The sequence below is a fragment of the Canis aureus genome, chromosome 37 (assembly GCF_053574225.1).
Source record: "Canis aureus isolate CA01 chromosome 37, VMU_Caureus_v.1.0, whole genome shotgun sequence".
NCBI lineage: Eukaryota > Metazoa > Chordata > Mammalia > Carnivora > Canidae > Canis > Canis aureus.
In genome coordinates this window covers 3,539,679-3,565,883 of record NC_135647.1, presented here as the reverse complement: position 1 = coordinate 3,565,883, position 26,205 = coordinate 3,539,679, and the positions used below count along the sequence as shown (strand labels likewise).

The following is a 26,205-nucleotide window of genomic DNA, read 5'->3' as shown; positions in this document are numbered from 1 at the left end:
TGAGCAGTCTCACAGGGTCTTTCTGACCTTGCCCCCCAACACCCTCAGCATGCCATTCGGCCTTCCTGCCTCACACAAGGGAAAGGCATTTTCTCAGCTGCATCCCTGTACCTAGTATGATGTCTACCCAGGTATACCAAAGGAGCTCAGTAAATAATTTCTGAATGAATGACATACATTTATTCACTTATTCAAAGTATCTGCATTCACCAAACTCACGATACTATTTATACCTCCCGTCACCAGCACATGCCATTCCCCTACTGGAGTCTGGAATTTCTCCACCCCCCACCTCCCCCTGTCTCTCCCATCCACTCCCTCTCAACTACTCCTCCTCATTTGACCTAGCTCAAATGCTGATTTCAGATCGAGGTTTCTTTTTTTTTTTTTTTTTTTTAATTTCAAGTTTTTATTTAAATTCTAGTTAACATGTGGTAAAAATTTGTTTCATCATTTAACCTATACAACACCCCATGCTCATCACAACAAGTACCCTTCTTTTTTTTTTTTAATTTTTTATTGGTGTTCAATTTACTAACATACAGATCGAGGTTTCTTGACCACATTTCCTGTTCCCCCATCTTCTCCTTCCCTCATGAAGCAGAGTTCAGCACTTAGTCCCCGATGTCCCTTGTGCTCTATCTCACTACTGAGAATCCAACAGTATTACTCTCCTGTTACCCAGAATGCTTTGGTGATACAAATGCAGATTTCTGGGCTCTATGTCAGATCTACTGAATCAGAGTCCCCAGGTGGAGCTCAGGGATGTGCATTTATCCAAATTCCTCAGGTGATTCTGATACCCATTAAGGTTTGAGAGTTTCTGCTCTAGGAAGACCAGACCGAGCAGATGGGGAGCTCAGCAAATGCCGAATGACAAAGGCTCTTGAATGCCCCACTACTACCAGAATACTTAGAAACCTCTCTTAACCCTTGATCTGAAGAATAAAAATTGCTTTTATACTAGAGGTGCTTGGGCAATCCTAAAGAATTGTAAGCAGGAAGGAACAGAAACAGTTTGGCATTTTAAAAAGGTTATGCTGGCAGCAATGTAGAGTAAGGGCTTTCAAACTTTTTGCCTATTATTCCTTTAAGAATTAACATTTTTATATCAGGATCCTGGGGGTCCCCCAAAGGTACTCGCAAAACAAAAGTTTCCTTAAATAATACTTACCTTCGTTATATGCAATGCACTCAAATATATTCTATTCTGTTCAGTTTCATTTTTTAAAAAATGTGGGTCATAATCAATGTCATTGATTTTACAACCCACCAAAATCCACCATGGATTTTGACCAGTAGATTGAAACCAGCTGGCCTAGAGTACAGATCAAGGGAGAGCAGGGGTGGAGGCACAGACCAGTCAGGAACCCCTGCAGGAATCAAGGCTAAAAATTGTGAGAAGCCTAATTCAGGCCATGGCAGAAAAGGCTGGAAGCAAGTGCTGGATTTATGGCAGATTTACAAAGGGGAATGAACCAGATTCAACGAATGGTTTGACACAGGAAGTCAACAAAAGGTCAGAATCGCTGATTACCACGTTCACACTGACTTTGTGGGGGGAGGCAGGCAGAGAGCAGCTGCACCTGTGGTAATTGTTTGCACCAATCTTTACCACACCCAGTTTCTAAGTAAGGGTGAGAAACTTACAGTTTCATTTGGCTCAAGACAAGTATTTATGAAAATAAAGGTCTGTCACATGGGTGTTAACTTTTCTTGAATTGTACTCCCAACGCACTGCTACTTGTTCAAATGTGTTCTACGTGAAACATGCAGTTGGGTAACATTTATACTGGTATGAAAACCAACTCTCGAGCTTATTGCTGTTTGCTTTCTTAAGACACCTTATTTTTGAGCCTATCAACAGTTCTGGATAGAAAAAATTTCCCCCCACCCTTCATCCTCAAATAAGTTTATGAGATGAGGAAAACGTTTTGAGTATTTGTTATATAACATGAAAATCTTGGGGGAAACTCGTTTTTTCCCCTTAGATTTGAAAGATATTTCATAGTTTACTTAAATTGTAAGATTTCCAGTTTTAAAAGTGATATGTGGGCCTTACTGCACAAGAAACTCACTATGCCAGCCAGCAGAAACAATATTCCTACAAATAAGGACTTGTCAAGAGGCCATGGGTGTGCCCTTTATTTTCTCATAAAATTGAAAAAAAAACCATAAACCATCTTTGGCCTCTATAAATATTCAAACCAAACCTGTCAGTTGGGTCCTTTAGCATCCTACTCAGATCAAGAGTGGCTCCAGGTCGTGGGGTCCATGTTATCACATCAGAGTTTTTCTTGATAAGATTATTAAGCTCATTTGGGTCATTTTTGATGTTTGTTTCCTTAATATACCTGAGAAATAAGAACATGCCCAGGTAAGAAAGTAATTTATCCTCAGATGCATGGTCTGATTAGAACAATGCTAGAACTTTTTTTTTCTCCACATTCTCACTTCACAATCCTATCCACTTATCCCATGGAAAAACAAAGACTATACTTGGCCTAAGGATTATTAGTAAAAGAAGTTGTATTTATACTTTGTTTTTAAGTATAATCATACGGTGGTTGGAATTAAAGTTACATGTACCAAAACCAACTATTTTAAATAGGTGGGAATGGCATACTCTTCTTTTTAATATTAATTAAATATATATAGGACTAGATGTTATTTGGCAGGAATAATACTCAGTGCTTAACATGAACTAGTTGATTTTATCTTCATTAGACTCCAATGAGATAGCTCCTATTAAGTATCTCATTTTCGAGAGAAGGGAACTAAGGCTTCAAAGGGCCAGGTGACTTGCCCATGGTCAGCACACCAGATGGCAGTGCTCCCCTGAGCTCTCCACCACACACCTTGAGTAGGGCTCAACCTTCCCAGGAGGTCACAGGGAGGGGCTTCTCCCCCCACTTTGGGAGCAAAGTCTGAAAAGCCAGGAAGCCGATCCTTACTAGAAACTGAATCTGCACTTTGATGTTGGACATTACAGCCTCCTGAGAAATAAGTTTCTATTGTTTATAGGCTAAAAAAAATTAAAAATAAAAATGAAAGTCTCAAAACCATGAAGAATCCACCTATTATAAAAGAGTACACACATCCTCAGTGATAGCTCCTCCTGAGACCTAGTCTCTAACTGTGCTTCTATTGATCAGAGATGAGCATCTCCCAAATTCAATACCAAACCACAATCTTTCTGGAAATCACCATTCCAGTGACATATGGGAAGGTGGTGATGGTCTTGGCACAGAAAAGGGGAGATCCAGAGAAAAAGGATTTGTTATTGTGTTTCATTGGACACGGGTTATATAGACTGACATTTCTGTTAAAGGGAATTTTACTCTCTGGAGCTATGACTTAGACCCAATAGATAATTTTAGGCAGATGGACAGATACAAAACATATGTAAGCATTTGTATTTCTGCAGCACCAGGGTGACTTATGTTATTTACTACCCTGGAATCAATACTGCACAACTGGGTCAAGATGTCACTCACCCCCAGATATGAATAGCTTCTCCCTTCCTATATGAGTTAATATCCTCCCGTGGGAGCAGAACTCATTTTGAAGCAGTGCCACCACTCTGTCTCCTCTTCTTACTACCTCTAGTCTCAAGATGATTCACTAACTGATCTCCCAAACCATAACACTATTAAAACATAATGTGAGGTATTCACAAAATTCACTTCCTGATGCTTCTTTGTCTCCCTCTAAAATAATAGTAAAACCAATACTGAGATGACACCCTCTCGGGGGTACTCCCAGTATGGAGAGCAACATTTGCCCATTACATACACACTGAAGAGTGGCTTGCAATTATTTTAAAAGGCAGTATATTAAGTAGTCATGTGTCCTGTAATCAAGTACCCACCACATCTGGTTCTTCATGTTCTTGGGAGTTCAACCTCCTTAACACCTCTGGAGTCTGAACTGGCTTCTCAATCCTCACCGTCACTCATCGTTACTTCCTAGATTACGGTTCTCCTAGATTACGGTTCTTCCTAGATTACGGTAATGGTTCTCAAACTGGCCTCCAGAATCAACATTTCTGTTTCCCTTCCCACCACACAGACATACAACCTAAGCTCCCCAGTTCACACCTCATTATGTCCCTGTTCCTCATCGGACTCCTTTATTGGGCTCCTCATTCCTTCAGGTCAAAATCCAAGCTATAAGCAGTGGCACACACAATGCTGTTCACCATATGACTTCCTGGCTCCTCCAGTGCATGCCTCCTTAGTCCCCTAGACTGAGTCCCCTATCCTGCACGGTACTTCTCACCTCACCATCTCTCCATCTCTGCTAGTCAGTGTCTACTCATACTTCAAAACTCAGATTCATAGTCTCACCCAGTCATCTTCTGACCCTCATGGCATCCCACTGCCTCCAGAACACACAGGTATCATACCACTTAGCATTCTGTATTTTAATTGTTTTTCTCTTCCAGTAGACCATAACTCTGATGACAATCATTTCATCTCTGCTTCTCTTAGAACAGTGCTGCTCAATAAATGATAAATGATAATGAACAATATTCATCTCAAGGAATTATTTTTTAATCTTAGGTCAGTCTTTCCAGAAGGATTAGGAAGATAAGAGGCAGCTAAATAATGTCAACAAGAAGGTCAAAAGAAAGGAAATATATCAGCAATCAGACATATTAACTGATTAAACACAAGTAGGTATGTCACAGAACACAGAACTTTAAAGCAAAAGCAGTCATGTTTTAATAATGAGACAAATGAAGCCTAGAGGAGTCAATTAATTGCTTCTAATAAGTGGTAGAAAGAGAAGCTAAATTCCATATACATGATTTCTTCTACGTGCTCCTCTAATGGATGGGAAATCATGGCCAGTCCTTACAGGATATTGTTATGAACTTATCTTGAGGACGGTTTATCATCCAATAAATTTAAAATAAATATGTAATACCCAACACATTTAGATAAGTAAATTATTACAACAATTTCCTCTTGAGTACAACGACATATGCATTCCCTGTCTGCACAAAGGTAGTCCTTCCCATTTGATCACAGAGTATTCCCAGTATGGAGGAAAAAGAGGAGCATCATAAAGCAGATGGTACTCATACTCTCTCATAAAAAAATATAGTTAGAGGCTGAATCACTGCATGTACTAAGGATAAAGTCAATTCTATATATAATTACAGAATCTTATAAAAGCAAAATTAAAATATCTATGAGATCTTAACATTGAAAATAATAAAACTATGTTCCAATATGACAGAATGGATAGACCATACATATTCTTTTCTTAAGGGGTTATGAGTTCCATGAAATGTGCAACCTGACTTAAACAAATATGCTAGCTTTAACTACCATGGCTGAAGATGTTAAGAATAACTACTTGCTTTTTTGTTTTTTAAACAAAAAAATTATTTTAAATTAAAATATCCATTTGCATTCAATATTTTTACTTTGTGTGAATGATTCTATGAATTTTAACACATGCACAGCTTTGTGCAACCACCACCACAATCACTATACAGAGCCATTCCATCACCTCTCAAAAACTCTCTCATGTTGCTCCACTTCAGTCAAACCTTCCCTCAAGCCCAACCCCTGGCAACCACTGATTTGTTCTCCACCCCTACAGTTTTGCCTTTTCCAGAATGCCATGATAACAGAATCATACAATATGTAACCTTTTGAAACTGATTCCTTCACTTGGTATATGATGCCTTTGAGATTCATCCGTGTTGTTGTGTATATCAATATTTACTTTTTATTGTATTCTATGGTATAGACGTATCATCGTCTGTTTATGCATTTACTTGTTGAATGATATTTGAGTTGATTTGGTAATTATGAATAGAACTGCTTTTAATATCTGTATACAGTTTTTGTGTAATAGAAGTTTAACTTCGCAACGGCAAATACCCAGGAGTGGGATTCCTGGGTCATATGATAAATGCATATTTAAAGAAACAACCAAATAGTTTTCCAGGAGGCAGTACCGTTTTGAATTCCCAACAATAATTTGTAAGAGGTTCTATTGTTCTGCATCCTTACCATAACTGGATATTGTTGATTTATCAAAACTTTATTTCACTGTGGTTTCAATCTGCATTTCCTAATGGCTACTGATATGAGCCCATCATTTCTTATGTTATTACATCTATATATCTTCATTGGTGAAGTACCTGTTCAAATGTTTTGCCCAGTTACTATTGAGTTCTTTGTTTTCTGACACTGATTTTTGAGAGATATATTTTCTGGATACAAGTTATTAGTCAAATATTTGATTTGCAAATATTTTCTCACAGTCTTTGTTGTCTTTTTATTCTCGTAACAGTGACTTTCATGAGAAAAAATTTTCATTTTGATAAAGTCCAATATATTAAACTTTTCTCTATGGATTACGCTTTTGGTGTTATATATAATAAGAAGGTTTTGCCTAACTGAAAATTATGAAGATTTTCTCCTACATTTTCCTCTAAAAGTTTTATAGCTTTATATTTACATTTAGGTCTATGATCCATTTTGGATTATTTTTTGGTATACAATGTGTGGTCTAAATTGAGATTATTATTAATTTATTTAATCTCAATTAATCTAATTGAGATTATTATTTTGCATATGAATGTCCAATTGTTCTAATAATATTTATTGAAGATCTTTTTTCTGCTGAATTGTTTTATACCTTTGTCAGAAATCAATTGTTCGTATTTGTGTGGATCTATTTCTGGATTCTCTATTCCATTGATCCAGTGTTTATCCCTTCATTGATATCATGCTGCTTTAATTACTGTAGTTTTATAACAAATCTTAAAATTGGGCAGTGTGGGCCCTCCAAAGTTATTCTTTCTCAAAATTGTTTTGGCTGTTCTAATTCCTTTACCTTTCCTATGAATCATAGAGTTAGGTTGTCTGTATATACAAAAAACTTCTGCCAGGATTTTGATGGACATTGCATTAAACCTACAGGTTTATGTAGAAATAACTGAATGTTAACTATACTACACTCTTAACCAATAAATAAAAGAAATTACAAGGGAAATGAGAAAGTACTTAGCGATAAAATGAAAACAGAAACACAGCATATAAAACCCATGAAAAAGGGGATCCCTGGGTGGTGCAGCGGTTTGGCGCCTGCCTTTGGCCCAGGGTGCGATCCTGGAGACCCGGGATCGAGTCCCACGTCAGGCTCCCCGTGCATGGAGCCTGCTTCTCCCTCTGCCTGTGTCTCTGCCTCTCTCTCTCTCTCTGTGACTATCATAAATAAAAAAAAATAAAAAGTAAAAAATAAAAAACATGAAATGTAGTAAAAGCCGTGCTCAGAGGAAAATTTATAGCTCTAACATCTATATTACAAAAGAAGAAAGGTCAGTAGAGAGAATCAATGAAACCAAAAGTTGGTTTAAAAAGATCAATAAGTTTTCTCTTTGAAAAGATCAACAAAGTCTACAAACCTTTAGTCAGACAAATAATAAAAGAAGATACAGATAACTAAATCATAAAGCAGGGACATTACTACTAACCTTACAAAAATAAAAAGAATTAGAAGATAAGACTATGAACAATTGTACAATAAATTAAATAACTTAGTGGAATGGACAGAGTCCCAAGAACAAACAAATTGCTTAAACCAACTCATAAAGAAAATAGAAAAGATCATTATTCTCAAACTCTCCCAAATCATACAAAGAAATACTGCCTAATTCATTCCATGAGGTCAGTATTATATGACCCTGATACCAAAGACAGGTAGCTGGAAGGGATTAAGAGGCATAAACTTCCAGTTGTTAAAAAAAAAAAAAAAAGTAATGGAGATAAGTACAGCAAAGGTTGTATAGTCAATAATATTGTAATAATGTTATATGGTGACAGGTGGTAACTACACTTATCTTGGTGAGCACTGAGTAATGTATACGATTGTCAAGCCATTTTGTTGAACACCTGAAACTAATATAATATGTCAACTATTCTTAAAAAATAATTTTTTAAAGATGTTACAATAAAAAAATATGGACCAGTATTCCTTATGAACACAGAAGCAAAAATCCTCAACAAAATACCAGCACACAATATCCAACAGCATATTAGAATGATTATACACCAGGTGGGATTTATCACAGGAATGCAATAGGGTGGTTCAACATAAGGCAATCAAGAAGTATATTTTACCACATTAGTAGAATAATGGGGGAAAAAAACACAAAATCATCTCAACTCATGCAGAAAAAGCAATTTACGAAATTCAATATCCTTTCATGATAAAACACACAGGAAACTAGGAATAAAAGCAAACCTCCTCAATATGATAAAGACTATTTATGAAAAATCCATAGACGACATCATGTCAGTGGTGAAAGAATGACAGCTTTCCTCCTAAGATCAGGAGACAGACAAGGAGGCTGGCTTTCACCACTGCTATTAAAAATTGTACTGTAAGTTCTAATAAAAAATATTAGACAAGGAAAAGAAATAAAAGGCATCTAATTAGAACAAAAGAAAAAATAATTAGAACAAAAGAAGTAAAATTTCTCTATTGCAAATGACATGACCCTATATATATAAAACCAAAGAATATAATAGTTAAAGCTAATACAATTAATAAATATATTTAGCAAAGTTGCAATGTATAAGGTCAACAAACAAAAATCAGTTGTGTTTCTATAAACCAGTAAAGAACAATCAAGAAGAGGAAATTAAGAAAACAATTCCATTTACAATAACATCCAGAAGAATACAATACCTAGGAACAAATTAACCAAAGAAGTAAAAGATTTGTACAGTGAAAACTACAAAACATCACTGAAAGAAGTTAAAGAAGAACTAAATGAAAGACCTCCCATATTCATGGACTAGAGATTTATTATTTTTAAGATCTCAATACTCCTCGAAACAATCTACAGATTCAATGTGATTCTTATAAAAATTCTAGCAGCCTTTTTTGCAGAACTGGAATAACTGATTGGAATTGAACTGATTCTCAAATTCACACGGAAATACAGGGGGCTCTGAATAGCAAAAAAAAAAAAAAAAAAAAAAAAAAAAAAAATCTCGAAAAATAAAAACCACAGTTGGAGGACTAACACTTCCCTACAAAGCTAGAATAACCTAAACAGTGTGGACGTGATATAAAGATAGACATACTGACCAACAGAATAGAATTAAGAGTCCAGAAATGAACTCAATATATCTATGGGTAATTGATTTTTGACAAGATTAAGACTACCCATATCTTTCAGCATAGAGAGAAACGTCTCCAGTAAATGATATTGGGACAACTGGATTTCTTCATGCAAAAGAAAAAAAAAAAAAAAAGAATCCAGACCCTTACCTTGCACTATACACAAAAGTTGACTCAAAATCAATCAATAACCTAAATATAAGAACTAAAAACCATCAAGCTTTTTAAATAAAACATATGAACAAATTTCTCTGACCTTGGATTTGGCAATGTATTCTTAAATATGACACTAAAAGCATACGAAACAAAAGAAAAATCAATAAATTTGATTTCATGAAGATGAAAAACTTTTGTACATCAAAGGTTATTAGTAAATGCAGACTGTAGAGAGTGGAAGAAAATATTTGCAAATCTTGATAAGGGATTAATATTTATAGTATATTTAAGCACTCCTACAGTTCAATAAAGATATCAGTTTAAAAATGAGCAAAGAACTTGAATAGATGTTTATGCAAAGAAAATATACGAACAGTTAATAAGAACGTGAAAAATGATCAACATCATTCATCATTAGGGAAATGCAAATCAAAGCCATAATGAGTATCATTTTATACTTACTATAATATAATCCAAAAAATGGTGGGAAAACCAACAAAAAATGGAAACAAGTATTAGTAAGGATGTGGAGAAATTGTAACCCTTGTACATTCCTGATGAGAAGTAAAATGTTGCAACCACTGTGGAAAACAGCTTGGTAGTTTCTTTAAATGTAGAATTATCATAGGATCCAGCAAGTCCAATCCTAGATATATGTCCCAGAAAATTGAAAACAGTGATTCAGGGGGACGCCCGGGTGACTCAGTGGTTGAGCGTCTGCCTTTGGCTCAGGGAGTGATCCTGGAGTTCAGGGATCGAATACCACATCAGGCTCCTCACGTGGAGCCTGCTTCTCCTCTTCCTATGTCTCTGCCTCTCTCTCTGTGTCTCTCATGAATAAATAAATAAAATTAAAAAAAAAGAAAACAGAGACTCGGATACTTATGTACCAATGTTCATTGAACTATTATTCACAATAGTCAAAGTTGGACATAACTCAGTTGTCCAACAAAAGGATGGATAAACAAAATGTAGTATATCCACACAGTGGAATATTATTCAGCCATAAAAAATGAAATTCTGATACAACCCAGAAGAACTTTAAAGCTATTATGCAAGGTGAAATAAAAGACAAAAAGGAAAAATATTGTATGATTGTACCTATAAGAAATATCTAGAATAGACAAATTCATAGAGACAAAAAGAAGACTAGATATTACCCCGGGTGGAGAGTGGGATAAATGGAGAATTATTGCTTAATCGGTGGAGTTTCTGAGATGAAAAAAAAGTTTTGCAAATAGATTATAGTGATACTTGAATAACATTGTGAATATAATTAATACCACTGAACTGTACATTTAAAAATGCTTTAAAAAATGGTTAATATGGGAAATTTTATTGCATAGATTTTACCAACCCCCCCCACCACACAAATTACACTTCATCCTTAACAAGTAGGGTTTATATCAGAAATGCAAGACTGGTTTAACATATGAAAATCAATCATTAATAAACTAAAATATAATCATTTCAGTAGACACAGAGAAAGCATTAATCATTTAAAATAAATATCCATTAAACTATATTTGTAAACTGAATTTTAAAGTCTATGCTTTTAAAAATTTTTCTAAGGTGGCACATGTGCAAGATAATGTAATAAAAATGTATCATCATATTACAATGTTTTTAATGTAAAATGATTCTACTGACAGATGAAATATCCCCAAAGGTAAGATGCTTAAAAATATCCCATTAGAGTTAATAATTAGGATTAATGATTGCCACTAGAGAAATGTACTTAAGAATATTTTAAAATTTTGCTCTTGATCTTCTTCCCATGTTTACTTCTCTATGGTTGCATAAGATAAATAGTTGGAGAGGGGCACCCGGGTCGCTCAGTAGTTGAGTGTCTGCTTTTGGCTCAGGTCATGATCCTGGGGTCCTGGGATCAAGTCCAACATCAGGCTCCCTGCAGGGAGCCTGCTTCTCCCTCTGCCTATGTCTCTGCCTCTCTCTCTGTGTCTCTCATGAATAAAATATTGGGGGAAAAATATAAAATAGTTGAAGAATGGGGAACCCTGGGTGGCTCAGTGGTTTAGCGCCTACCTTCGGCCCAGGGCATGATCCTGGAGTCCCAGGATCGAGTCCCACATCAGCTCCCTGCATGGAGCCTGCTTCTCCATCTGCCTGTGTCTCTGCCTCTCTGTCTCTCATGAATAAATAAATAAAAGCTTTTAAAAAAATAGTTGGAGAATGTTGTTATACTTTCCACACAGTATTAAAGTTTTGCTAATGTATTCAATACATATTAAATGCAGAAAAATTTAAAAATTAACTATATTGAGATATCCAATTCATTTTCAATTATTTTAATTTACCTTTGATTTATTTAATCAATGTTTTAAGGTTTTCAGCATACAGACCCTGTATTTATTTTTTTAGATTTGCAAAGAAGTAATTATTTGGAGCTACTGTAAATGCTTTTTTTAAATTTTGTTGTCCTCATGTTCATTGCCTATATACAGAAATATGACTGACTTTTATACATTTACTTTATATCTGATGACTTTACTAAATTTACTGAGTTCTAGAATTTTCTTTTGTAAATTCTATGGGATTTTCTATGTAGACAGCCATGGTTTCTATGAATAAAGACATTTCACGACTTCCTTTCAGTCTACATCAATTTATTTAGTTTTCTTGCCTTCCTGCACTGACTAGGAATTTCAGCATGATATAGTCATTTTTGTCTTCTTATTCAGCTTAGAAGAAATTAGTCATTCTTTCTCTATCAAGTATGGTGCTAGCTGTGGATTTTTATAGATACCCTTAATGAGGTTAGGACAATTCTCTTTTGTTTCTAGTTTGCTAAGAGTTTTTGTTTTGGTTTAGTTTGGTGTTTTTTGTTTTTTTCACAGATTTTATTTATTCATTCATGTGAGACATAGGGAGAGAGAGAGGTAGAGACACAGGCAGAGGGAGAAGCAGGCTCCATGCAGGGAGCCCAACGTAGGACTCGATCCCAGGACCCCAGGATCACGTCTTAGGCCAGGCAGATGTTCTACTTCCAAAGCCCCCCAGGCGTCCCTGGTTGGTTTGGTTTTTATTTTGCCAGGAGTACATGCCTAATTTTATCAACTGCTTTTTCTGCATCAGTTAATATAATCATGTGATTTTTTCTTTATCTGTTAATATGATGGATTAGATGGAGTTTTGAATATTGAATCAGCCTTGCATTCCTGGTATAAACCGCATCTGGTTGTATTATTCCTTTTACATATGTTTGATGCAATTTGCCAATATTTAGTTAGGAATTTCTGCTCTTATGTTTATGAGAAGTACTAGTGTATACTTTCTTGCACAGCCTTTGCTTTTGGTGGCAGAGTCTCATGAGTCGTAGTGTTTCTTCCTCCACTATTTCTGGAAAAGAATACATTAAATCAGTGTTATTTCTTCTTTAAATGTTTGTCATAATTTGCAAGTGAAATAATATGGGCCTGGATTTTCTTTTTTGGAAGATTTTTAACCCAAAAAAGAAACTCCTTTAATAGATACGAGGATAGGGGATCCCTGGCTCGGTGGTTTGGCGCCTGCCTTTGGCCCAGGGCGCGATCCTGGAGTCCCGGGATCGAGTCCCGTGGGGCTCCCGCATGGAGCCTGCTTCTCCCTCTGCCTGTGTCTCTGCCTTTCTCTCTCTCTCTCTCTATCATGAATAAATAAAAAATAAAAAAAATCTTTAAAATATAGATATGAGGATGTGTGTATTTTTTGGAGTTTTGATGTTTGTGGCTTTCAAAGAAACGGGAAATTTCACCTAAGTTGTTTAATTTATGTACATAGAATCGCTTATAATATTCCTTCACTATAGTTATTTTTAACACTTAAGGGATCTTCAGTGAGCTCTCTCATTCTGGATATTGGTAATTGTCTATCTTTTTTTCTTGGTCATTTTGTTTCATTGTTTTTCTCTATTGTTTTTTTCTTTTCATTTCATTGACTTCTGCTCTTGTCTTAAATGCTTCCTTCTTTCTGCTTGCTTTGGGTGTATTTTGCTCATTTTTTTTCTAGTTTCCTAAAATGAGTACTTTCTTTTTTAATATTGTACATTTATGCTACACATTTCCCTCTTAGCTCTTCTTCAGTATCCCACAAATTTCGATGTGTTGTGTTTTCTTGCTTTTTTTTTTTTTTTAGTTTAAAATGTTTTCCAATTTCACAGGATACTTCCTCTCTGGCTCACATATTGCTTAGCAGTGCGTTTTCCAGTTTTCAAATATTCGGAGATTTTCCAGTTATCCTTCTCTTGATTTCTAGCCTAATTCAAATATGATCAGAAAACATTCTTTGTATCCTTTTAATTTAAAAATTTAAAATTTGTTAGGGTTTGTTTTAAGCCCCAGGACATGGTCTCTCTTGGTCAATGTCTGTTCTTGAAAAGAATACATATTCTGCTATTTTCAGGTGTAATTTCCTATAAATGTCATTCAGATCCAGTTTATTTATGTTCAATTTTTCTACATCCTTGCTAAATTTTCTGTGTTCTCATTCTATCAATTACCAAGAAAAGAGCGCTGACATCTCCAACTGTTATTCTGACTTTCCATTTTCTTAAAGTCCTATTAAATTTTTGTTTCATGTATTTGAGTCTGATGTTATGTACATTTAGGATTCTTATATCTTCTCGGTGAATTGACATCATAATGTGCCTCTGTATTCCTGATACTTTTTGCTCTGAAGTATACTCTATTGTTAATATAGCTACTCAAGCTTTCTTGGACTAGTGTTTGCATGGTATATATTTTTTCCATTCTTTTACTTCTAACTTATCTATATCATTAAGTTCAACATGGACTTTATGCTTGTAGCCAGCATAGAGTGGGTCTTGTTCTTTTATCCATTCTCATAACTCTGCCTTCTAACTGGCACGTTTAGACTATTTTAATTTCTTTAAGTGGTAAGTACTTTGTTATCTCTCAAAATTTTGTTGATTATGAATTCAAATGGAGTTTGGATGATGATCCTTTTGTTCCATATGCTGTTGACTGGGATTAGTCAATGCTATGTAGTTGATGGCAGCAAGGCTGGTCTGGAAGGTGCAAGTGAAAGGCTTCACTCACATTTCTGTAGAACATTTATATTTAATGTAATTATTTATGTCTACCATTTTATTATGTTTTCTGTTTATCTCTTTCTCAGCCCTCTGCCTTTCCATTCCCTTTCCTTCTTTTAAATCATTTAAATATTTTTTAGTATTCCATTTAGTTTACCTGTTGAGGGTTTTTTTTTTTCAGTTTTAGGCAGATATAATTGGCATATAGCACTGTATAAGTTTAAGATGTACAGCATAATGACTATATATATTGCAAAATGACTACCACAATAAGTTTATTTAATATCCATTATCTCATGTAGATACAAAAAATAAAAGAAAAAGGTTTTTTTCCTTGTGATGAGAACTGTTAGGACTTATTGTCTTAGCAACTCTCAAATATACCATACAGCAGCGTTAACTATAGTCATTATGTTATATATCACATCCCCAGTACTTATAATTGGAAATTTGCACCTTTTGAACATCTTCATCAAATTCTCCAACCCTGCCCCCTGCCTCTAGTAACTACAAATCTGGTGTCTTTTTCCATGAGTTTGGTTTTGGTTGTCTTTTTGTTTTATTTTTGTTTTTGTTTAGATTTGACATGTAAGTGAGATAATATGGTATTTGTCTTTTCCTGTCTGACTCATTTCACTTAACATAATGCCCTCAAGGTCCATCCAATGTGGTAAAAAATAGCAAGATTTCCTTCCTATTATGGCTGAATAATATTCCACTGGTATTCTATAATACCATATTTTCTTTATCCATTCAACTATTGTTGGACATTTATGTTGGTTTGTGTTTGATTTGGGCGATTAGAGAGAATGCTGCAGCGAAACTGGAGGAACCTATCTTTTCAAGTTAGTGCTTTCATTTTCTTCAGATAAATACCCAGAAGTGGAATTGCTGGACCATATGGTCTATTTTTAATTTTTAAAAGAACCTCCATACTGTTTTCCATAGTGGCTGCTTGAATTTACATTCTATTAACAGCATAAGGGTTCCCTTTTCTCCATATCCTCTTCAACACTTGTTATTTCTTGTCTTTGCGGTAACAGTCATTCTAACAGGTGTGCAATATTTCATTATGATTTTGATTTGCATTTCCCTGATGATTAGTGATATTAAGCACCTTTTCATGTACCTGTTGACCATCTGTAGGTCTTTGGAAAAATATCCATTCAAGTTCATTGTCCATTTTGAAATTGTTTGTTTTATGCTACTGAGTTGTAGGAGTTTTTTATATATTTTGGGTATTAACCCCTTATCAGATATATGATTTGTAAATATTTTTCTCCCATTCCAAAGGTTGCCCTTTTATTTTGTTGATGGCTTCCTTTACTGTGCAGAAGCTTTTTGGTTTGATATAGTCCCACTTGTCTGTTTTTGTTGCCTTTGTTTTGCTGTCAAATCCAAAAAATCATGTCAAGGAGTTTACAAGTTTATCACCTATGTTTGCTTCTGGAAGTTTTATGGTTTCAGGTCTTACATTTAAGTCTTTAATACATTTTGAGTTAATTTTTGTGAATGGTGTAAGACACGGGTCTCATTTCATTCTTTTACATGTGAATATCCAATTTTATCAGCACCATTTAATGAAGGGACTGTCTTTTCTCCAGTGAATGTTCTTAGCTCCCTTGTCAAATATTAGTTGACCATATTTCTGGGGTCTTGATTCTATTCCACTGGTCTATGTGTCTGCTTTTAATGCCGCTGCTATACTGTTTTGATTACTACAGCTTTATAATACAGCTTGAAATCAAGAAGTGTGATGCCTCTCACTTTGTTCTACTTTCTCAGGATTCCTTTGTATATTTGGAGTCTTTTGTGATTCCATATACATTTTAGGATTGTTTTTTCTACTTCTGAAAAAACACACCATTGGGATCTTGATAAGGATTACACTGGGTAGTATGAAAACTTTAACAATATTAATTCTTCCAATCCAGGAATACAGATCATCTTTCTATTTGCTTGTGTCGTCTTCAATTTCTTTCATCAATGTGTAGTATAGTGATCTTTCACCTCCTTGCCTAAATTTACTCTTAAATATTTTATTGTTTTCAATGATATTATGCTATTGATCATTTCTTTTTCAGATAATTTGCCGTTAGTGTATAAAAACCCTACTGATTCTTGTATGTTAATTTTGTATTCTGCAGCTTAACTGAATTTGTTGATCTCATTGAGTTTTTGATAATATTTCTTTCTTTGATTTTATAGTTGCTGTTCTGGGGATTACAATAACATACTTAACCTCTTAGCCTACTTAGAAATGTTTTAACACCTGCTGTAGAATGTACAAAACTTTCCACTATGCAGAGCCCATAATGCTTATAGTTGTCTTCGGTATTATACCTGCACACATTGAAAAACTCATTAGACCATGTCATAATTGTGCTCGCTTCGGCAGCACATATTAGACCATGTCATAATTGTTGCTTTCAACTGTTTAATGTATTTTAAAGAACTTAAGAAAAATTATCTATAGTATGTATAACCGTTATTACCATTTTTGTTGCTCTCCCTCTTTCCTGAAATTCCAGGTTTCCTTTAGCATCATCTTTCTTTCATCTGAAGAGTTTTCTTTCTTTTTCTGCAGCAGACAGAGCATTTCTTTTAAAGTAGGTCTGCTAGTAATGAATTGTCTTAGTTTTGCTTCATTGCCAAAGGGTATTTTCATTGGGTATAGAGTCTGGGCTGACAGTTCTTTTCTTTAAAGCACCTTAAAAATGCTCTTCTACCACTTCCTGGTTTCCATGGTTTATGATTAGAAATCCACAGTTACTTGAATTTTTCCCTAAGTCTAATGCATTATTTTTCTCTGCCTGTTTCTGTTTTCCACAGATACAGACCATCTCCCTCCCTTTCTGATACAACTGAAGTCTGGAGGGCAACTCCATTCTTAACTTCCCAGGTAGGGATGCCTGTGTGGGTCCCATCAAAAACTTTTCTTCTCAAATTTATGTAATACATTAAGACATTTCCAATGTCCATTACTTGTCTGGCTCCTCTTCTCTGGTCATGCCTTAGATCATAATGTCAGACAAACCAAAGGATGTTTATCTGCATTTGGACTACAAACTTTGACATAAAACATTTTTATTTAAGCCAAATAAGAAAATACTCTGTTCATCTTCCCCCCCCTTTTTTTTAAACTGAAGCTCTATAATACTTCATTATTGGCTGGCTTTAATACTTTCTACAGTGTCATGTGGCAAATATTGCTGTTGATGTTATACTGCTTATCTGAGTGACCATAACTAAGAATATGTACGCAATAGAATAACCTGCTGTTCTCATCTTCTTAAACAGGTTCTCTTAGACTTATCTTAGACATACTTTCTTTTTATATCTTTTAACATATGTCCACACTGTCCAAGACAATGAGTTACATGACAAATAGCAAGCATTACCACAGTACAACCCCTCATCCTCAGGCATTTCCATGTCGTATAGTGTGACAGCTGTGGATAGCAGTAGGTTCACTTCTCCACTCGTTTCCCCACTGCCTTAAGGAACACTTCATTTTTAGCTGGTAGGCATAGCGGCTGCTAAACTATTGAAATAGTTCGGTGCCGGTTGGTTAACTGGCACCTACTGGGACCTCCTGGCTCTCTCTTGCTCTCTCTCAATTTTATCAATTAGAGGATTAAAGGTTTCGGGAGCAGAGCCTTCAAGGCCTAATCCAGTACTACCTTGTGTCTGTTCTGATTGCTTGATGCTTCTGCCATGTTGGTTCTTAACTACACTGAATCTTAGTGCGATTTTAGTGAAACCTTTGTGCTATTTCTACAAGAGTAGATATTGAGAAGTTTATTTTTGTAATATTAACTGACAGCCATTTAGCTGTATATCAGGATTTAGTGTGAGACACATTTATCTACTGATAACTCCTATTTTCTTTAGAAAACTAGAGTTTAGGGATGACCTAAGGGAAGTTTCCCAGGGCAGTCAAGTGCTAGGAGTGTTGGAGAAGATCATCCCCCTGGTTCTCTATAACTGTCATTCAACAGTGACAACCCTTCTCTGGTTCACTAAGTCCTTCATTTGCTGTCTACCTCCATTAATTCAACTCAATTCCATCCCTCAGAGTTAAATGTGCATAAATAGGGCTAATAGATGAACATGTCTCCTGTGTGACCAAAGGCTCCTAAACTTCATTTCTACTTTAGACCTCTTTCTTATGATAAAATTGCTTTTGATATACATATTTTTAAAACTATACAGGTCTGCATAAAAACATTCTTCAAATTTATATCTAGGCTTATCCAGGAATTCCAAAAGATTTCTTATAAGGGCTATCCTCCTTCAAAGTAAGAATTTCTTATGAAAAAAAAAGTGTATCTGGAATTTTTAAGTTTAAAAATACTACTAATGTAGCTGCTTAGTAGTGTGAAGCACAGTACCATTTCAAGGACCTGGACCTTGGTTACGCAGAATACAGTTAGGGACTAGAAAGATAAACAGTATCTCTCTAGACACAGTAGATACAGTACATCTCAATTAGAAACATTTCAATTAGAGTACATCTCAATTCAGACACTAAATTTTCATCAAAAAACTTTAACAACACTTAGATTTCATAAAACTTAGAGTTGAAAGAATAGATTCACTTGTTCAAGTTGTCCCAGAGATACTTTTAAGTTTTTCAATAAATGAATTGAGTACCAAAAATACATTTTCATATGGTGTTCGCATCTATGTTGATAAAACTGGTTCACCTTTCTGAGAAGAACCAGTTTGACTTTGCAGCAAAACAGATAATTTTAAAACTACATTTAAAACTAAGTATATTAGTTTTAAAACTACAAGTTTAATAAAGTCAATAACTCTTGGGTAAACTCAGTATTAACCTTGAATTCAAAGAAGCATTGCAAAATTCGATAATCAACGCCAAATGATAAAATTAACAAAGCATTCTTCAAATTTGGTTTGTAATTTTTGCATCCAGTTTATAGAATACTGCCAACTATAAATAACACCTGCAAATTGATTCATGTTAGAAAATGTTTAAAACCATTATTTTTGATTTGTATTAGAGAAAGATTCAATTTCAATATAACATTCAACCTGTATAACTAAGTTACAAACAAGTGTTTCCTTTCCATGGAACTTTAAATTTAGTTTGTTCATAAGTAGTATAATATCAGAGAAATGTTAGTTACAATGTCACATTTTGTCTATGATTTCTGAATGTTTGGTAAGAATTCTTTTTGTTTCAGGAAGACTTTGAATTGAACTTAATCCAAATCTTCCATGACTCAACCATTTGTGCATTTGCAAAGAGCACAAGACTATCAAGCTCATTGTCTTCTGTTTTCTTTTAGCAGCTTCATTAACTGGTGATGGTTCCTAACATTTGGATATATAGAGTCAACATTTCAACAACTGTATCCAGGACACTTCAGCTAAAAGCTGCTTCAAAAAACTTAGCAGAAATGTGTTCAAGATGTACCATTCAATAGGAAGAAGTAATAAGGGAAATACAAACTTCTTGTTTTGAAAATTCCTATATATCTGGATATTTTTAACCTAACATAGCTGAAGCACATCTACCATGATAAAAACTAAGTTTTTCATATTTAGTGGAAATTGTCCTTTATCAAATGTAGAAAATTCAAAAGTACTTACTCCACAAATTCAATTTTTTCAGGTTGTGAATTGACAGTATTTTTTCATAAATTTGGAAATCCTTTGAAACTATTTGCCCAATGCCACTTACTAAACCACCATTGATTTGAAATGCCTCCACAGAATATACTAAATCCATAGACAGATATGAGTTCATTTCTGTACTTTGCATTCTGACCCATTGGCTACTTATGCAGTAGTCTCTTCAAGTTTTGATTAGAAAGACTTTAATATGTTTTATTCTCTGGTTAGAGTACTCTCCTTCTGTAGCTCTTTTTAATCAGAGGTTTGCCAAATATTCTTGGCTTTTTTCACAAATTAGTTTCAGAATCAACTTGTCTACTTCCCAAAACACATATTACATATGTTGGAATCACATAACTTTACAAATTATTATGAATGATATCATTTTGTTACCTAGTCCCCAAGCAGTATTTCCTTCCATTTGCATAGGTTTTCATCTGTGTCATTCAGTGGCATATGAAGCTTTATTTATATTAAGACATGTACACCCCTAGTTAAATTTATTTCCAATATTTCCTCATTTTTGGTTGCAACTGAAAATAAAGCTTTTTTGTAATTATAGCTCCTAAGTAGTAGTTGTTTTAATTGTTTAGAATAGTTTTTCAGTTGATTCTCTTTAATTTTCTAAATATACAATTAAAAGTAGAGCTTTTTCTGTAATTATAACTCCTAAGTAGTAATTTGTTTTAATTGGAATAGTTTTTCAGTTGATTCTCTTTAACTTTCTAGAGATACAATCATATCAGCAGCCGACAGTGATAATTTTGTCTCCTTTATCATTTTGTATGTTTACTTCATTGATGTTCTTATTGGATTATTTCAGACAAAATATTCTCAACTTAAAAAAAAATATATATATTCTCAACTTAAACTGTTCCAGTGCTTCTCCATGGTTGACTCTTGCCACTCCATATACACACACATAATTATATATATATCCTATATATATAATCATAGTAAGGAAATAGTCATTTGATGTTTAATTTTAGAGTACTTTTTTGTCAAAATGAGAGTTAAACTTTTTGGCATCTTTGGAGACGACATGATCTTCCTTCTTAGATTAATAAATACACTGAATTATATTAATCAATTCTCATTTAAAAACACGTTCATGTAGTGAACACCACTTGCTCTTGATATATTATTAATTTAATGCATTGTTGCATATAGTTCAATAAATTTAGATCTTCATAAATATTAAATCTTCATAAAAACAAAAAAAGCATTTTGTGCTATTTTTATTAGATTTTAGTACTAATGTTCTACTCATTTAATAAAATAATTTAAAATATTTCTCTTTTTTGTACAAATAATTCATTTAAAGCACAGTTTCTCAACAATGGCACTACTGGCATTTTGAGCTGGATAATTCCTTAATGTGGGAGGTATCCTGTTCCTTATTAGATTTTCAGCAGACACCCTGTATTCTATCCACTATATGCCAATAGCACTATCTGCCTACCACTATGATATCAGAAAATGCCTCCAGACACTGCCAAATGTCCCCCTGGAGACAAAATCTCCCTGAGAACTACTGAACTAAAATGAAAGAAAAAATTTGCTGTTTTTCAAAATTTAGTAATTGATTACATTTTTATCAATGATCTTTTATATTACTAGAAATGTCTTGCATTTTACAGACTATTTGGTGCTTCATCACAGATCTTTCACTTTTTGCAAGTATATCTTATTAGTCTTTTCCTTATAATTTTCTAACAAAATACTCATGACTTAAATAGTCTCTTTTACCATCTTTCTATCTAAAAATAGTTTCCTATTTTTATGCAATTATCCAAGTCCTTTCATAACTGGACAGTTACAGTGATTAAAAATGATTTGGGGCACTTACTTCTTATTTCAGGTGGCTAAATTTCATTATTTCTTATTTGGCAGTCAAGAGGAAACTCCTTGCCAGATTCCCTATGTATTTGCTGAAAATATGTCTCAATATAGTCCACGTTACTTTAAAAAAAATTTATACAATACTTTCTTCTTCTCTATTGGTGCAAATTAAAATTGCTATTTAACATGAAATTTGCAATAGATCTTCTCTTCCAGTTTCTTCTTCTCCTCACTCTTACCAGCACTATACTAGTTTTCCCATCAATAGAGTCTTCATTTTAATGTAAAAATGTGCCCATATTTTTCTTAAGCTAGAAAAATAATTTAACTATATTGTAATGTAATAAGTATTTCGACCTAATTTCCAAGTACAATTAACACAAGTATCACTGTGAAATGAGCAATCTACATAAAATATTCAATGGAACACATCACAACTATTGTATCAGTGCATGGAAAAAATAATTCCAACTGAATCAACCCAGTGATACCAATTTCAGTAACCCTCCATTGCATTAGCCACTTTTCAAGTGCTTGTTAGTCACATGTGGCTGGCAGTTACCATATTGGACAACTCAGCCCTAGCAGGTCTAGCTGTTAGGAGTAAGCCGGACAGTTAGGGAGACAGGGTCAGAGTCCACAACAAAAAAATACGGAATCAGGACAGCTAAAATCAAACAGCATTGACCTCCTGTTCTGCATATTCGACAGGACTGCACTGACATTCTGTTTTGCAGCCTTTGCAAAAATGACTTCTGCAAAACAACCTAAAATAAGACAATTAACCATAAAAGCATTCATAAATATCATGGGCTAAAGGGCAGTTAAGACCTATGCCCCCAGATGTCAGTAAAAAAAAAAAAAAAGGGCCATCAGCAAGTGGACATTAACCTATTTAGACAGAGATGTGACCAAAGCCCTGATTAGCATGACTCATACTCCGATTGCTTAAGAAAGTTCTGCAAAAGACCCCATAAAAACCCCTAAACAACCCCTAAACTTAGAAACTCTAGGGGCAACCCACTTGCCCACCCCCCTCCCCGAGAGCTTTATACTCTTGTTCAATAAACTATGCTTTGCTGCTCACCATTCTTGGTCTGGTCTACTTCTTCATTCTTCGAAGTGGTGTGACCAAGAACCCGGGCGCTACAGGAACACAAAATACTGTAGCATAATCAATATCTCAAAGGACACTAATGATCTTGCAAATGTTTAGTTCAGCTTTAGTAGTTCATAGGAAATTTTGGATGTTTTCCTTTTTTACAGATCAAAGGGTCTGTATTTTGAGAGAAAAGAGAAAGCACTTCCCCAGCTTGGGCACTTGGCAGTAGTAAAGATAGTAGTTAAGATGCACTAAAACAATGTTCCTTAAATTTGGGATTCCCCTGAGATAGATATTCCTGTTTGAGGAAAAGTTTATTCAAACTTAGCTGCTACCTCTTTAAATGAAAATGTGGTATCAAAAAGACTACAAAAAGTGACTTCTGTGTAAAACCCAGTGTTGAAATGGATGATTGTCCTTCATGTCAGCATAAAGTGAAAACCCAACATTTAAGAAACATTCTCAAAGAAAACTCAGGGGCCTTCAAAAACAGGCTCAAAGAACAGGACCAAAGTTTTATTGTTGCAAGAGAAATCACTTCAGATACTCTAGGATGAGAAAGTAACTTCACTGTGATAAGGATACAATGGAAGTTAGTTACCACCTTCATCACCTCAATGTGATAATGATACCCCAGGATGTAGCCTGGGGTAGAGAAGAGAGCTTTGGCGCCAGGCACAGCCAGAACTCACTTCTCAACTCGTGTTTCTGACAGGGCAACTGTGCAAGTCCCTATGCCTCTCTGAGTTGGATTCCCCAATGCAAAAAAGGTATAGTAATACCTACCACATGGTGTCAGTGGAAGAGAATTCAGATGGCTTGGTTAAAAGCCCCACTTTAGTTCCTGGCATATACAGTACCCGAAGCAGTTGCCTTTATCCCACCCAGGATCCTTTCAGAGAAAATCTATCTGAATAGGCTGGCTTTATTCAAGCCTTTTATTCCTAGCTCCTTCCAGGCTGGCTTTTATTCAAGCTCCGTGCTCTCAGGCAGCCTGTTATACAAGTTCCAGACTTCTGATCACTCGTTCTCATTTCATATCGATTCACAGCTAAACAACACATTCCATCATATATTACTTATGCATAAAAACGTGTTACCAAACGTCCAGCCATACTTGTCTGATGGATGGGATTCCACAAAATACCCAGCAAAGGGACAATAGATTCGAGGTTGTAGGTCCTTCACCAGCCGGGCTTTGTAGTTCAAGAGCTTCTTCCTTTCTGTCTTAATGAACTCGGCTTTCCATTCCTCTGGAATGACAGGGTTTGGGTTAGAGTCTCCTCAGTTCAGAAATCACAGAAAAACAGCAGTTCTGGTAAACTGAAACTCTTAAAATGGATAGACTAACACAGGAACAGAGCAAAGCTCTGTGTCAATGAGTGCAAAGTGCCCCTGCCTCCAGCTTTACTTTGCAAATTTCAATGAATTTCTAGGAAAATGTTACCCAACCAGCCAAAGACGCTGAAATCGCCACTCGTTTATGGCAGTTCATCAGGACCCTAGCTGAATATAGAGGGCAGCGTGCATGGCTGTAGCTTGTGTGTGTGTGCATTTTAGGGGTGCTTTCATTTTTATAATTGTTAACCCTTTTCTAACACGGACATGACTTGATTGTTTTGGTGGATTTAAAAAGTGTGTCGCTCATACTCTGGCAGTGCACCGTGTCCAGCAGCATGAAGGCTGTAGTCCCTTGGGACCTAAGATCACAATGCAGCTCTGAGCCATTATTCCTAGCTCACAGGTGTTCACCTGCTCATTCGTCCATTCAATCAATATTTACTGAGTACCTACTATGTGCCAGACATAGTTTTTGGCACTGAGAATACAGTGGTGAGCCAACACAGCGGGTTCCTCCTCCTGTGGAGCATTTATTCTAGTGAGAGGAGCAAACAATGAACAAGGCAAGACAAAAGGTCATTTCAAAGAGTGATGAGCTAGGAAGCAAGTAAACCAGGGCAATGGGTGGAGGGGCTGGGGTGCAGAGGGGTAGAGGGTTATCATCAGACAGGGCAGTTAGGCAAGGTGACATCTGAGTCATAAGACACAGACACACACGCAGAAGAGAAGGTGCCCACCACGTGAGCGGGGGCAACAAAAGTCCAAGTGGTAGAAACAGCAAATACAAAGGCCCATGGCAGGAAAGCACGTGGTGTACTGGGTGTGAGGAACAAAAGGCAGGCCAGTGCCGACTGACAGATAGCAAGTAATCAGAGATAGGCAGCAAAGGAAGCCAAGGAATTAGGCAAGGCCCAGGCCACATAGCACACCATGTCAGGGAGCTGTTCCTGTTGTTATTGCTATGAAGATCTGATAAACATACACAAAGATACAGAAAAGTATGTTACCCATAACTTAGACTTATTAACATTCTGGTATAGTCCAGATTTTTTTTTTTTAGTGAGTGCATGTATTCACTCACATACACAGGCACATACTCACATGGGAACAGGATTATTCTAACTAGCCTTTCAGAGGTATATTTTGCCTCCCCAGTTAACTCAATAAGGACAGGCATCTTCTTCTCTCTCACTTGGTTATGCACCCTGGCAGGCAATGAATAGAGACCTATAGAGGAGAGGAAGGAACCAGACAGAAGCTTTCCTCACGCTGCAAGTAACATTTCTGCCCCATTGTTACAGATCATGTACCAAACATATAATTTACTAAGTAGCCATGGACTGAGCCCTTAGAGTTCTAGTATTGAGGATACCATTTACACACTTTCTCCCATCCCAACCCAGCACCACCCTTAGACTCAGAGCAGAAGAGCCCCTGCCTTGGACCCCATGGGTTTTCCCCCAGATTTGAGATATATTTGACATCTAACATTTATGTAAGTTTAAGGTATGCAATGTGATGATGTGATACATGTATGTATTGCAAAATCACGGCCACATTAAGGTTAGTTACCACCTCCATCACTTCACACAATTACCATTTTGTGTATTTGGTGGAAACATTTGAGATCTGTTCTCAATAGATACAACTTTCAGGTGTATAAAACAATATCAGTGGGGTGCCTTGGTGGTTCAGTCAGTTAAGCAACTGATTCTTGGTTTCAGCTCAAGTCATGACCTCAGGGTCATGAGATCGAGCCCCACATCAGGCTCCCTGCTTAATGCAGAGTTTGCTTGGGACTCTCTCCCTCTCCCTCTGCCCCTCCCCCCTGTTCTCTCTCTCATTTGCATTCTCTAAAATAAATAAATAAATCCTTAAAAAAAGAAAACAATATCATTAACTATAGTGGTTACTG

The 26,205-nt window shown here is 35.6% G+C and overlaps 1 protein-coding gene across 5 annotated transcripts in view; it reads right to left on the bottom strand.

Annotated features, from left to right (window-relative positions):
- Window positions 1-26,205, bottom strand: part of LOC144306848 (cytidine monophosphate-N-acetylneuraminic acid hydroxylase) — a 114,087-nt gene that overhangs the window by 16,540 nt on the left and 71,342 nt on the right. For all 5 annotated transcript variants that reach the window (XM_077886463.1, XM_077886460.1, XM_077886464.1 and 2 more), the window contains exons 9-10: window positions 24,067-24,202; window positions 2,214-2,354 (exon numbers count right to left, since the gene is read on the bottom strand). In XM_077886463.1, the coding sequence (XP_077742589.1) occupies window positions 2,214-2,354; window positions 24,067-24,202 (277 nt within the window). The remainder of the gene's footprint in view (window positions 1-2,213; window positions 2,355-24,066; window positions 24,203-26,205) is intronic.